Source organism: Nicotiana tabacum, chromosome 3 (assembly GCF_000715075.1).
Source record: "Nicotiana tabacum cultivar K326 chromosome 3, ASM71507v2, whole genome shotgun sequence".
Taxonomy (NCBI): domain Eukaryota; kingdom Viridiplantae; phylum Streptophyta; class Magnoliopsida; order Solanales; family Solanaceae; genus Nicotiana; species Nicotiana tabacum.
In genome coordinates, this window is record NC_134082.1 from 105773529 (window position 1) to 105788362 (window position 14834).

At 32.2% G+C, this 14834-nt stretch overlaps 2 protein-coding genes across 2 annotated transcripts; one reads left to right on the forward strand and one right to left on the reverse strand.

Moving 5' to 3' along the window:
- Positions 1-3463: 3463 nt before the first annotated feature.
- LOC142176867 (uncharacterized) lies at positions 3464-4126 on the forward strand. Its single transcript, XM_075245209.1, has one exon. The coding sequence runs from the start codon at positions 3464-3466 to the stop codon at positions 4124-4126; it is 663 nt and encodes a 220-aa protein (XP_075101310.1).
- Positions 4127-10216: 6090 nt separating this feature from the next.
- Positions 10217-12872, reverse strand: LOC142176883 (uncharacterized). The gene is made up of 6 exons (XM_075245210.1): positions 12632-12872; positions 12374-12580; positions 11713-12172; positions 10763-11507; positions 10657-10678; positions 10217-10545 (listed from the first exon to the last, which is right to left on the reverse strand). The coding sequence occupies exons 1-6, from the start codon at positions 12870-12872 to the stop codon at positions 10217-10219; spliced, it is 2004 nt and encodes a 667-aa protein (XP_075101311.1).
- Between the last annotated feature and the right edge of the window lie 1962 nt (positions 12873-14834).

A 14834-nucleotide genomic window follows, 5' to 3' on the forward strand; every position in this document is an offset into this window, starting at 1 on the left:
TTTCTTGTAAACAATAAATACTCGTACAAAAGCATTTTTAAAATAATAAAGGGCATATCGTTTCTTATCAAATCTTGAAATTTTATTTTGGTAACGGTAATCATGTCTCAAGTAACAGTAAAGCATGTCTAGTAACAGTGAGAATAATTTAAATAACTGTAACATCTCAAGTAACGGTAAAAACGTTTAGATTATTCGGTACCATATCAAGTAAAGGACTTGTCCCACATGCAATTTCGAAGCATCGGTAACACATTTATTTTCAAAATCATATATAAACCATGCAGGTTATGAAAACACAAATTGTGGTAAGATCACTACTCAGAGTACTCGTGTCGAAATACCAACTGCTTCACCTCAAGCAACTCGTACAAATTCCTCCGATCAATCTATAATTACATAATATCGATCTCATGTTAATTTTTTTATTTAGGCTAATTCATAGCTATTTTAGAATACCCAACCCTCGAGGTTTCATGTTTGACTCTTAATTTGCAAATTTATATTTACCCACATATGAGTAATTTAAATTAGTCCAAATCTTTTAAATAAAGGTATTTATATGGTTTATCTTTATTCCATTATCTGTTCAATTTCCTTAATCGTGTGCATAAATTGAAACTGAAATAACAATAATGTACATAATATTCCTTCTTCCTTTTTTTTCCCAGTGAATCTATCCTACTAATCATTACAGAGTGATTGACACCTATTATAACAAAAATCCTAAGGTTTGTAAAATAATTAAAAATTGATGCACTGTAAGGAGAGTTTGAACAGTAACGAAAATTCACACATATGCACGGCTAATTTCTCTAACTTTTACTTCTAAAGAATTGCCCTTCATTGTGTAATCATTGTATCCCCTAATTAATATCATATCATGGCTTGGTATTGAACCACCATTACACTTCTTTACCCAAACGAATGTGTAGGATAATTTTTTTTTTATATACACAAGTGAACAAATCGACATACATGCACTATAAAAGCTAGCCACTTAGCGTCTTACGATACCACCGCTAGTTTCCTCAATACGAATCTTCTCTGAGTATTTTGCCTCTTTGTTTCATTAAGAGCAAGGAACTAATTATCCAAATTTTCTACTCTTTAGGTCACTAAAAACGTGCAGCTATAAGATAATGGGCTTAGCCCACTCCGATTTATTTAATAAATAACCAAAATCAACTATATAAGTATAGTTTAAAAATTTAGCCACTAACCACTTATTTAGTACCATATCTCATATAGTAAAAATATTTCCTTCTGTAACTTAATATTTGACCCCAATATCTACAAATTAAATTAGTTCTCCAGTCTCCTAATTAATAGGTGTATAAATATTTCGAATTATTAGAGCTTGCATCTTTTTTTGCAAAGCGGGTATAAGTTTAAAGATAGCTCAAAAACTGAGCATAGATGCAAATGCCCCTTATTTACCTATTCAATGTTTTAGTCTCTTTTCCATAAACAAAGAAAACAGATCAGAAACGAGCCCAACAGACCCCAAATATTTAAGCCCAACTATCTCTCTTCTTCAAAACTGAGCTATGTTCTTGAAACCAAATAAGAAGATTTTAAGTTGACCCAAAATGCTTTTAGACAACAAATTTAACTTCTGATAAACAAAAAAAATCTGATGGTTATAGAAAATCAAGTTTGCATTTAAAATCTTCTCTGTACCTGGCAAGATTACTAAATAAGACTAAAAATTGTTTTGGATCAAATATAACTTAAAAAAAGTCAATTCACTAATAATGACTCCTATTCTTTATTAGTACCTTATAATTCAAAACTCAATGGCTATACTTTTTTTTTGACGTGTCGTATGTAATTTTATAACGTTTATTCAATATGATATTGAGTTGAATTGGAACTTTTTTGTTTTTTATTTGCCTAAGCTCGACTTTATTACCTTCTTATTCTTCTTTTTTTTGTAAGAAATATTAGTTTTTTTTTGGCAATCTATGGAAGGAAACCTTGTATATGAAGGTCGGACTAAAAGGAAGAAAATTTATTTCAATATACCCATTTATCGGAAAACAAAAAAAAAAATCAATTTTAAATTGCTTCTTCAAGAATTGAGCATAACTAATCTCAGCACAACTAATCTTCAAACCAAACGACCCCTTAAAATCATATACTACTAGTTATTGCAAAATTAACACCACAAAGAGTGCTACTCTGTGCTCGCTAATTTAAAGTTTCAAATAGTGTATAGAAATGTAACAATTTTAATTCCTAATAGCTAATCCAGACAAACTCTCAAATCTGGCCCACAATAAAAAGCTTAGTGTAAAGCCCAATAAGATCATGTTATTAACCAGGTCCAGTCCATGGGGACAGCAGTGGATCAAACGAATTTGTGAAAATGGCATGTAGTAGCCACTAAATAAGGGTGTATTTAATTTTTATCCACTATTTAAAATGCTTATCAAAAATAGCAACTACTAAGGGGGAAAAGACACAATTACCCTTTCTCTATTTCTTGTATAATCCCAAAATCGACGAGAACCCTTATTTCATTCGTTCAGAGTTCTGTGTTTCTTCATCTTCCTCGTATTCAAATTGCAATCTCAGTTAAACTTCTGCTCCTTCATCTTCTCCGTCATCTTCCGTCATCTTCATCTTCATCTTCTCCGTCATTTTCTGTCCTTCATCTTCTCCGTCATCTTCTCCGTCATCTTCGTTTTTCTTTATTTGTAAGTTGGTTCAATGTCGTGTGAAGTATGTGTGAAATTTCAAAAATTAGGATTATATGTTGATTCAGTGTAGTATATTTTGTGTGATTCTGTTTTTGATAAATTTTTAGTGTGTGAAATTTGAAATGTGTTTGTGGTTGATTCAATATATTTGATTATGTAGGTATATTTCATAAAAATAGTTGTAGAAATTCATAAGCTTACTGTGATTATGAATTTTCAGTTAACTGTGTTTATTAAATGTAAGGAAGAAACGACATTAAATTTTGTAGTTGGAATTCAAAGTTAAGGACTGATTGTCCTTAAATTTTGCACATGAAACTTGAAGTTAAGGACTAAGTGTCCTTAACTTTGGATGTTGAAAGTATAAGTTAAGGACTGTATTTCCTTAACCTTTGCATTTACAATTTAAAGTTAAGGACTTATTGTCCTTAACTTTTGCACATGAAACTTGAAGTTAAGGACTAAGTGTCCTTAACTTTGGATGTTGAAAGTATAAGTTAAGGACTGTATTTCCTTAACCTTTGCATTTACAATTTAAAGTTAAGGACTTATTGTCCTTAACTTTTGCACATGAAACTTGAAGTTAAGGACTAAGTGTCCTTAACTTTGGAAGTTGAAAGTATAAGTTAAGGACTGTATTTCTTTAACATTTGCACTTAAAATTTAAAGTTAAGGATTGTATTTGCTTAACTTTTAAACTTGAAATTTTAAGTTAAGTCCTAATCTTTGTTTGTTTTTCCTTCTTTTCTAGTGTTATAATGGAAGGCGATCATTTGTTTGATTTTGACGATTGGCGTAATTTTCTGGTATATTGGAAAGGAGATTTTCAATATAAGGAAACAATTAAAAGTTTTCTGTCAGATAGCCAATGGAAGAAATTGAGGGAAAGCATTTTTGGCAACTTCTTCAGATTACAAAGTGTGAAATTCTCGGGTAAACTTATGCATTGTGTATTGCTTTCTGAAATTGTTAGTAATGAACCTGATTCGATGACCTTCAAGGTATTTGACCGCGATATTAAGTTTAATCGTGATGCATTCCATATTATTACTAGTTTGAAGTCTTATTCGTCGCTTGACATGAAAGGTTTAAATGAGAAAGAGAATAGGCTTTTAAGAGTCTATTTCCCTGGAAAGGACAAAATTGAGTTGGCTGATTTGTATAGTTTTATTTCTAGTCGCCCACATGGTACAACTTCATCATTTGCTGGCAGTGATGATGATGCTTTGAAGTTGGCAACACTCTATTTTGTTGAGTCGGTTTTGATGGGCAAGAGGAAAAATAGGAATGTGTCGGAGCAAATAATGAAAATTGTTGATGATGATGCACTTTGCGCTTCCTTCAACTGGGGCTCTCTTGCTTATGAGACGCTATTAAAATCATTGAAGAGTTGCTTGAAATCAAATGAGAATGATGTTTAGAAGGAGAAAGAGAAAGAAAAAGATATTGATAGCTACACTTTAGTTGGCTTTCCTTTTGCGTTTTGTGTCTGGATTATGGAAGTACTTCCTATTTTCCAAGAGAAACAATTTGTGAACTTCAAAGAAGTTGGTTATCCTCGAATGTTATGTTATTCTGAAATGAAGTCTCCACAATTTGATGCTCTTTGTAGAAAATATTTCCATAATAAAAAAGTAAGTTAATGTAATTACTATCTCTTTTTTTGTTTATTTGTTTTAGTTATATATACTTATGTTTAGTTTTTCTTATATAATAGGTGTTTAAGTTGATTGAGGTGTCACCCTTTATTCCCGTGGAAGAAGAAGATACACAGCCTCTTTGCGTGGAGGAGCCAGTTTCACAAGATCAAGGCTCAAGGTCTTCTTCCACACAATTTGACGAAGGCGTACTTAAGGAAATTGTTAGAGTATGTGTTTCTGCCTTTGAATAGTATTAGTTTTTTATTTGATTATTTCTTGCTTACGAACACCTTTTTTTATATTATGTTTTTTGATTCAGAGATTATCAGAGAGTTTTAAGAAGGATTTGCAAGCAGAAGTTACCAGAGTTAATCAGAAAATTGCTGTATCAGAAAAAAAGATTGAGAACGAAATCAAGGTAATTTCAATGAACTTCGAATTGAAAGATAAGGACTTCTTGTCCTTAACTTTTGAACTTTGAAATGAAACTTAAGGACATTATGTCCTTAAGTTTTGAACTTGGAATTCAAAGTTAAGGACTTCTTGTCCTTAACTTTTGAACTTGGAGTTCAAACTTAAGGATTGCATTTCCTTAAGTTTTGAACTTTAAGTTCAAACTTAAGGACTGCCTGTCCTTACTTTTGAACTTTGAAATGAAACTTAAGGACATTATGTCCTTAAGTTTTGAACTTGGAATTCAAAGTTAAGGACTTCTTGTCCTTAACTTTTGAACTTGGAGTTCAAACTTAAGGATTGCATTTCCTTAAGTTTTGAACTTTAAGTTCAAACTTAAGGACTGCTTGTCCTTACTTTTGTAACTTAGTTGAATATGCATGTCCTTAAGTTTTAAACATGTCCTTCTCTTTGTAACTTAGTTGCTTTCTCATGATTTAAAGAAAACTCTAGGATCAAAGCTTGATACTTTGATGAACATGTTTGGGAAAGCTGATCAGATGAACACAGATAGAGAATCTAGTGTTCCAGTTAGAAAATATGGAGTTGATGATCATTGTCGTGCTACTGAGCGTACTGGCATATTCAACCAAGATGCAGGTGGTGTTGAACGTGATTATATGGATGTGCATGCAGAGGGTCAGTATGAAAGAGAATTTAGAGATGCACATCTAGATGATGAAACTGAAAATGTTACTGATATTGGGAAAGGTTAGTTATAGATTTTGATTTTGATTTTCGTTGAAATGTATATTCAATAGATTAATACATATAAACTATGCATGTGCATGTAGAAGTTTGTGGAGTGCCGGAGAAAATTTGTAGAGTTTGTGGATTGCAATCACAAGAGGATTTAACAAGTCCATTGGGGACAAGTGTTAGCAAGATTGTATGCAAATGCTTAGAAGGAACGTATGATCTCTCTACACCGCTGTCATACAAAGAAAAATTTGGAGTTCAAACTTGTGCCAGTCAAGGTTAGATAAAATTTTCACTATATATTGTATCTTTATTTCATTATATATTGTATCTTTTGAAGCAGCAAGCAAAGAAGCTGGAGTGCAGCATCAAGAGAAAACTGGACTACAATCTCAAGACATAGGCAGAAGTGAGATTGGTTCCAAATCTATAGATGCAATATGTGATGATGATGATGTAGCTGGAATGATCTTGGATATTGCAAATGGTTAGGCAGTGCTTTTTTAATTTTATATATGTTTGTTTTAATTAAAGATTATTAACATGTTAGCTGTTGTAAATATTTTTGCAGAATCTTGTCAACAAACATCTAAAGATCATGGTGAACAACTGCAAGATAAAGAAAATGTGGAATTGCAAGAAAAAGAAAATGCTGCACGCAATATTTTAGCTGAGTTGTCTCTTGAAAAAACACAAGAAGGTACTGTGGAGAAGACAGGTACTGATTGTGCCCTAATTATTATATGTACAATTGAAATTTTGTCTCTTCATTTGACCTGTTGCAGAAAACTAATATGAATATGTATATATATATATATATATATAGTGTCTATATATATATATATATATATATGTCGCCAGTAGAGGAAAACAAAGAGGACACCAATGATGACAATATTAACCAATATAGAAGGAAAAGAAAGAGAGACAATATTGGTTATGATGGTCCGTCATTTTCTCTTCTTACTCCTACTCCTCCAAGTAAGCTAATGGACATTGATGCGACTTTGACTATGGAGGGTGAAGGAAATGTTGAAGAAGAACTTGGTCGAGGTAAAAGGAACAAGAAGTTAAGCTGGCAGTTGAAATCTCCTTTTGATAAGGAAGGAAAAGCAGTAAGTTCCAAGGCAGACAATCAAAATACTCTGAAGAGTTCAGGTTGGATAAAATCAACCTATACTCGTAGGTGTATTTTTCATTATGCCAAAGAAGATGAAAAATTAGTGAAGAAATTCATTGTGTGGTTGGGCAAGGAGAAAAGGAGAGGTCGCAAAAAAGAGTAAGTCTCTTAATGTGTTTCACTACATCCTTAACTTCTGTGATTGTAAGACTAATTTTAGGACTAACTGTCCTTAACTTATAGATTCAAGTTTAAAACTTAAGTACTTCTTGTCCTTAAGTTTGAATTCAAAATTCATAAGCTAAGGACATGTAGTCCTTAAGTTTGAGTATCAAATTCAAAAGCTAAGGATACTTGGTCCTTAAGTTATAGATTAAAGTTTTCAAAACTCTAACTTGACATTTTCAAAATTTTCAGGGGACAAATTGATTTATATGCTGATGATAATAGTTTGAGGAAAAAACCATACAAATTGTATCATCAAAAAATCAGTAGCAAAATATTTTTCCTTGAGCTTTCAGATAGCAAATTTGTTCTTGATGATAAGGTTAGATAATTCACAAGGCATTTATTTTTTCTATTATTAATTTATCATTTTTTCATTATTTTATGACTGATTTGTTATTGATTTGTTTTATTTTTTGCCTTTTTATGAAGCATATTGACATTGCTCTCTATTATCTGAGAAAGAAGGAATGCTACCACCCTCGCGATCATCCTTTTCGATGCACAACTACTGATGTTCTTTTTGATAATTATATGGCACTTGTGTATAAAGATTTCAGTGAAGATGCTAGTGATGAGTTTTGGTGTGCTGGTGATAATCAGTTATTTCTGACACCATATGTGTGGGGGACAACCGTAGATGTGGAATTGCATGGACTGAGGTTGACAAAATCTTTTTTCCATGTCGGCTTCCTTCAGAAGATGATGAAGTTGTGACACACTTTTTGTTGGGAGTATTGGACTTGAATCAAAAAAAGATTGATGTATATGATTTCATATACAATGAGCCATATGAAGCAGGAATGAACTACATGCAAATGTATGCATGCATGATCCCCCATTTGCTAAAGTTCTCACAGTTTGACAAAAATCACAAGTCTTTTGGGAATGTCTTCAACAAATTTGATATACAGTGGCAAAGATCACCACACAAACTGGATCGTACGTGTTATTATTTGTTATATTATTTATATGTACTTAAGATTTATTGTTTAATTCACTGCATATCTTACATTTCTCTTAGGACTGATTGTGGTGCATTCCTGATCAAATTTGTCGAGTTGCTGATGATTGGAAAGGACGTGCAGCAATTCCAACCCGAAGACATAAAAGACTTTCGAAAAGAACTTGCTGCAAATCTTTGGGCACATGGTGAATGGAAAAGAAATTCTGGTTATGATACTCTACCAGAAAATGTTGGAGATGATTATGAGAGTGAAAATGAAACATTCTGTCCAAAGGAGTTGTAAAGAAATTGTGGTGTTATTTTTGTATAAAATTGCTGTAAAGGTGACATCTGAATTATGCCAGTTTAGGATAGTTCTGAAATATTCTGTAAATTTGTGAAAAGGCACTTATATTTTGTTTTGTTGGCATAGCGTAATTTTTTGTAACAGCTATGCAAAATTACAATTTCAAAAGTTAACTTGTATTTCAAACTTAAGGACTCCTGTAGTTAATGACAAACAGTCCTCAAGTTTTAAACATGGGACTATAACTTAAGGACCTCATGTCCTTAACTTTTGAACTTGAAATTCAAAGTTAAGGACAGACAGTCATTACGTTTTTAACTTGTATTTCAAATTTAAGGACTCCTGTAGTTAATGACAAACAGTCCTCAAGTTTTTAACATGGGACAATAACTTAAGGACCTATGTCCTTAACATTTGAATTTAAAATTTAAAGTTAAGGACAGACAGTCCTTAAGTTTTTAACTTGTATTTCAAATTTAAGGACTCAAAGTTAAGGACAGACAGTCCTCAAGTTTTTAACATGGGACTATAACTTAAGGACCTCATGTCCTTAACTTTTGAACTTGAAATTCAAAGTTAAGGACAGACAGTCATTACGTTTTTAACTTGTATTTCAAATTTAAGGACTCCTGTAGTTAATGACAAACAGTCCTCAAGTTTTTAACATGGGACTATAACTTAAGGACCTATGTCCTTAACGTTTGAACTTAAAATTTAAAGTTAAGGATAGATAGTCCTTAAGTTTTTAACATGGGACTATAACTTAAGGACCTCATGTCCTTAACTTTTGAACTTGAAATTCAAAGTTAAGGACATACAGTCATTACGTTTTTAATATGGGACTATAACTTAAGGACCTCATGTCCTTAACGTTTGAACTTAAAATTCAAAGTTAAGGACAGACAGTCCTCAAGTTTTTAACATGATACTATAACTTAAGGACCTCATGTCCTTAACTTTTGAACTTGAAATTCAAAGTTAAGGACAGACAGTCATTACGTTTTTAACATGGGACTATAACTTAAGGACAGGCAGTCATTACGTTTTTAATATGGGACTATAACTTAAGGACCTCATGTCCTTAACGTTTGAACTTAAAATTCAAAGTTAAGGACAGACAGTCCTCAAGTTTTTAACATGATACTATAACTTAAGGACCTCATGTCCTTAACTTTTGAACTTGAAATTCAATGTTAAGGACAGATAGTCATTACGTTTTTAATATGGGACTATAACTTAAGGACCTCATGTCCTTAACGTTTGAAATTAAAATTCAAAGTTAAGGACAGACAGACCTCAAGTTTTTAATATGATACTATAACTTAAGGACCTCATGTCCTTAACTTTTGAACTTGAAATTCAAAGTTAAGGACAGACAGTCATTACGTTTTTAACTTGTATTTCAAATTTAAGGACTCCTGTAGTTAATGACGAACAGTCCTCAAGTTTTTAACATGGGACTATAACTTAAGGACCTATGTCCTTAACGTTTGAACTTAAAATTTAAAGTTAAGGACAGACAGTCCTTAAGTTTTTAACTTGTATTTCAAACTTAAGGACTCCTGTAGTTAATGACAAACAATCCTCAAGTATTTAACATGGGACTATAACTTAAGGACCTCATATCCTTAACTTTTGAACTTGAAATTCAAAGTTAAGGATAGACAGTCCTTAAGTTTTTAACATGGGACTATAACTTAAGGACCTCATGTCCTTAACTTTTGAACTTGAAATTCAAAGTTAAGGACAGACAGTCATTACGTTTTTAATATGGGACTATAACTTAAGGACCTCATGTCCTTAACGTTTGAACTTAAAATTCAAAGTTAAGGACATACAATCCTTAAGTTTTTAACATGATACTATAACTTAAAGACCTCATGTCCTTAACTTTTGAACTTGAAATTCAAAGTTAAAGACAGATAGTCATTACGTTTTCAAAATTGCAAGTTGAACTTACTGACTCCTGTTAATAACTTTTAATTGTTGAACTCAAAAGAAATTAAAAGAACGTAACATGATATAAATATTGAAAATCTAGGCATCCGCTCAAATTAGAATAATAATGAATACAATCTATAGCAAAAACTTAAAAGAGTCGATAAACATAAGTGTATATTTCTACTCTTCTCTATGCTTTCTTGAAAATGGATGGAGTGCCAGAGAATATATACAAGCTGTTCTATTATGACCAATTCTTCTGCAACGACCACATTTGAATTTTATTTTTGATGGCTCGGTAGCAGGAATATGCCTTTTCTTTTGCCTTCTACCAGGTGGCACTTTGAAATCTGGAGGTTTAACAATTTGTGACTTAACACTCTCTGGTACAATCCATGAATCAGTATGTCCTACAGGATGTATTTGTCTTTTATATGTTTTCAGCCAAGATTCCTTTAAGTACCAGTGCGAACAAAAGTCAGACTTCTTGATATTTCTCTTCTCGATAGCTGCAATTGCATGTATGCATGGTAATTCATCAAGTTGAAATTGAAAACAATCACATGTTCTTTTGTTTAAGTCTACCAAGAAAGTTATTCCTTCTTCTTCAACTCTAGAACGCCATGAATCAACAGGGAAGACCTTCAATGTTGAAAAATTATAAGTGAGTACATTATGTTAAAAAAATATCAAAATCATAATATAAACATAAAACATAATACTTACGTTCAAAGTAAATGCTAAATCTATTCTGTTCTTCAATTCCTCCGCTACCCAACAAGAAACATCATAAAATGTTCCTTCTGCTTTATTTCTTCTTTCATAAAACCAATGTTGTAGCTTCACTTGAATGAAATCCATCATTCTTAGTATAGGCAGCTCCCTTGCTTCTAATAGCACTGAATTCATCAACTCAACTATGTTTGTTGTGAGCATGTCATATCTTCGTTGTGGACTACAAGAACGTGCCCATCTTTCTGGTGGTTCTTCCATCAAGTAGTCATAAGTTTTCTTATCTACATTTGCAATATCTGACATGTATATGTCAAATTCTTTACGCTTGTATACTCTTGCAGCACTTTGGAAAAGTTTTACGACCTCACTTTTCACCTTTCTTCGCTTTAGGTTCTGCTCCAAATGATAGATGCAAATCCCATGATGGCTTTCAGGATATACCTTTACAATGCCATTCGCAATAGCTTGATGCCTGCCTGATAAAAATATCAAATTCTCACGGCTCCCAATTGCATTGCGAAGCTGACTAAAGTACCACTCATAGGAATTGTTGTTTTCAGATTCTGCTATTCCAAAGGCTAATGGAAAAATTTGGTTATTTGCATCTTTTGAAACTGAAATCATTAAAACACCACGATATTTTGACTTCAAAAAAGTCGCATCAACAACAATCACTGGTCTACAATGATTCCAACCAGCTATCGATGATCCATATGCGTAAAACATATAAAGAAACCTGAAAATACAATATAAAACAAGGTTAAAATACCCGAAGTTTAGGACAGTCAGTCCTTAACTTACATTTACAAGTTATAAAGTTAAGGACATGTTGTCCTTAACTTTTATTTCAAAGTTCAAAACTTAAGGATAGGCAGTCCTCAACTTCTGGTTATAACTCAAAAGTTAACAAGGCTAAAGACAGCATGTCCTAAATTGTTTACCTGTTGTTGTCGTCTATCTTTATGTTAGTATAAGTTCCCGGGTTTTTACTTGTCATCATATACAAGTATGAACACAATAATTCATAATTTTCTTCGGGACTTCCTCTTATTAAAGCGGAAGCATGTTGAATAGCACGCCACGCCTTGTGATATCCAATGTCTAGTCCATGCAATTTTTGCATCTCTGCCATGACAAAAGCTGGTGTAACTTCAAATCTTGGGTCCCGAAGATTATCGATAATGTAACCACTAATCAACTTTGAAGTAGCATGCCTTTGATCTGCTTTCCTAGTGTTAACAGAGCAATCATGCTTTTTCTCAAGCTTTACTATCTTGAATAATGTTGAGTCTTTAATTCTGAAAGCACGCACACACCAACGACACCTATCATCATTGCATGTCAACGAATATCTTGTTGAGCTTGATCTAACAACTTTGAATTCAAAATGTCCTTTGATTGCTACATTAGAAAAACAATTAATTATGCTCTTCTTATTGTCAAATACTGATCCGACTTTTATTTGATCCAAAGAAGCATTTTCTCTTAATATTGTAGTTGGGGATTCTTTTTGTTTCAAATTTGATCTTCGTTTAGTTATTTGAGTGTAGGTTTTGTCAGCAACTACTTCGATTACCGGTGCACTCTCTAAGACTTGAATACCCAAAGCTTGTTCGTTGTCAATCTCTATAATGCTTTGTCCTTCTACTTGAATAGAATCAAATGTTTGATGCACCTCTTCATTTAATGGTTGAGCTTCAACCATATCTACTTCAACTATCTGTTGGCATCGCTCTTGATTGTCATGTTGAGTTTTTGTGTTGGCATGTTCATTGCTTGTTGATGCAAAAACTCTTTCCGTAATATCAACTATGAAACGACAGCTCTTGAAGAGTGAATGAGTTTTTAGCAACTATATACATGTGTGAAGATCTAAATCTTTGGATACAAGCATTCCTTTGCTTGTTCCAAGGTTGATATCAAACCATATCACTATTTCAAACTTTTCACTATCCAATTCAATAAGCTCAAAAATCTGTTTAACGAAATCTTCAAACTGAATTGACTCAGGTGCTAGGAAAAACTTTGTTTGATGATCAAGATATTTATAGTCTTCAGTCCATCTACCATTAAAAGCAACTATTATGCATATTGTTTCCATCCTACAAGTCAAGAGAATGGGAAATAAAGGACATACGTTATAAAGCAATCCTTGTAGAATTAAGAACAAGTGTAACATTTAAACATGTAATTAAAGTTAAGAACTGCCAGTCCTTAACATTTAAACATGAAATTAAATGTTAAGGACTACCAGTCCTTAAGTTTTAAACATGGAATTAAAAGTTAAGGACTGTCAGTCCTTAAGTTTTAAACATGGAATTAAAAGTTAAGGACTGCCAGTCCTTAACATTTAAACATGGAATTAAAAGTTAAGGACTGCCAGTCCTTAACTTTTGAACAAGAAATTAAAAGCTAAGGACTGTCTGTCCTTTAACATTTAAACATGGAATTAAAAGTTAAGGACTGACAGTCCTTAAGTTTTAAAAATGGAATTGAAACTTAAGGACTACCAGTCCTTAACTTTTGAACCAGAAATTAAAAGCTAAGGATTGTCTGTCCTTTAACATTTAAACATGGAATTAAAGCTTAAGGATTGCTAGTCCTTAACTTTTGAACCAGAAATTAAAAGCTAAGGACTGTTTGTCCTTTAACATTTAAACATGGAATTAAAATTAAAAGTTAAGGACTGCCAGTCCTTAAGTTTTAAACATGGAATTAAAACTTAAGGACTACCAGTCCTTAACTTTTGAACCAGAAATTAAAAGCTAAGGACTGCCTGTCCTTTAACATTTAAACATGAAATTAAAAGTTAAGGACTGCCAGTCCTTAAGTTTTAAACATGGAATTAAAACTTAAGGACTACCAGTCCTTAACTTTTGAACCAGAAATTAAAAGCTAAGAACTGCCTGTCCTTTAACATTTAAACATGGAATCAAAAGTTAAGGACTGTCAGTCCTTAACATTTAAACATGGAATTAAAACTTAAGGATTGCTAGTCCTTAACTTTTGAACTAGAAAAAAAATGTTCTTATTTTTTTGAATTCAATTTCCAAAATGAAGACACTATGTCCGGAATACAGAATTATCATAGGAGGCGGTGTCTATAAATTTATCAATCCAGAAATTCAAAAAAATCAAATTCTTATCTAATATATAATCAAATCAATACAGATCTAAAAAAGTATAACTATAGCGAAATAAAAATTGATAGAAACACATGAAATTATAACTTACTGTTTATCTATGTTGTTTTTTTGGATTAGATTACTGAATTTTTGAAATTGGGAAGAGAAATTGTGGTTCGTCCTCAGTTGATCGCCGCTGCTGCTGTTGCTCGCTTCTTCTCTTTGTGTAACTGCTGCTTGTGTTGATAGCGTAAGTATAAGTTATACCAGAAGGGTATTTTCGTCCAGTCAGGTATAAGTTTTTTAAAAGGAGTGGCTAAAGTCTAAATACATTGAAAACAGTGGCTTTAAAATAAAAGCCACAGCTTTTAGTGGCTATTTGTGCCGTTCGCCCAAAACGTAAAACCATTGAAAGCCATCAATTGCCAAACCGTTAAAATCAAATTGTTAATTAAAAATATTCTATCAGTTACAATTCTATCAAGACCAATTAATATTACATTAAAATATTGAACCTAAATATAATTGTAATTTAGTGATACCAAAAATAAGATGATTATAACATAATGTTGTTTAAGATAATTTAATCATGAAAGGACAAACCCAGTTCGATTCTACTAGGAAAAAGATGCTATGTGAACCATTTCAATTTCACTGTGAAAAACAATCTAGTTGTTTAATTTCTAGAGATAAAATTTAAATATTGAAATATTATACGTCAATAAACGAAAATTAGCAAGACTCCCAAGGAATGCACTTAAAAGTCTTAATTTAGTATCACTTGATTCGACTATGGTTAAAAAAATAGATGCAACTATCGGAAAGTAAAAATTAGGACAATAGATAACAATTATCAAATTGCTTACGGTGTAAGTGCCCGTTGAAATTGCTAGAGAGTCGCACATGTATAAATGCCTTATATCTTCCAGATTTGTCTG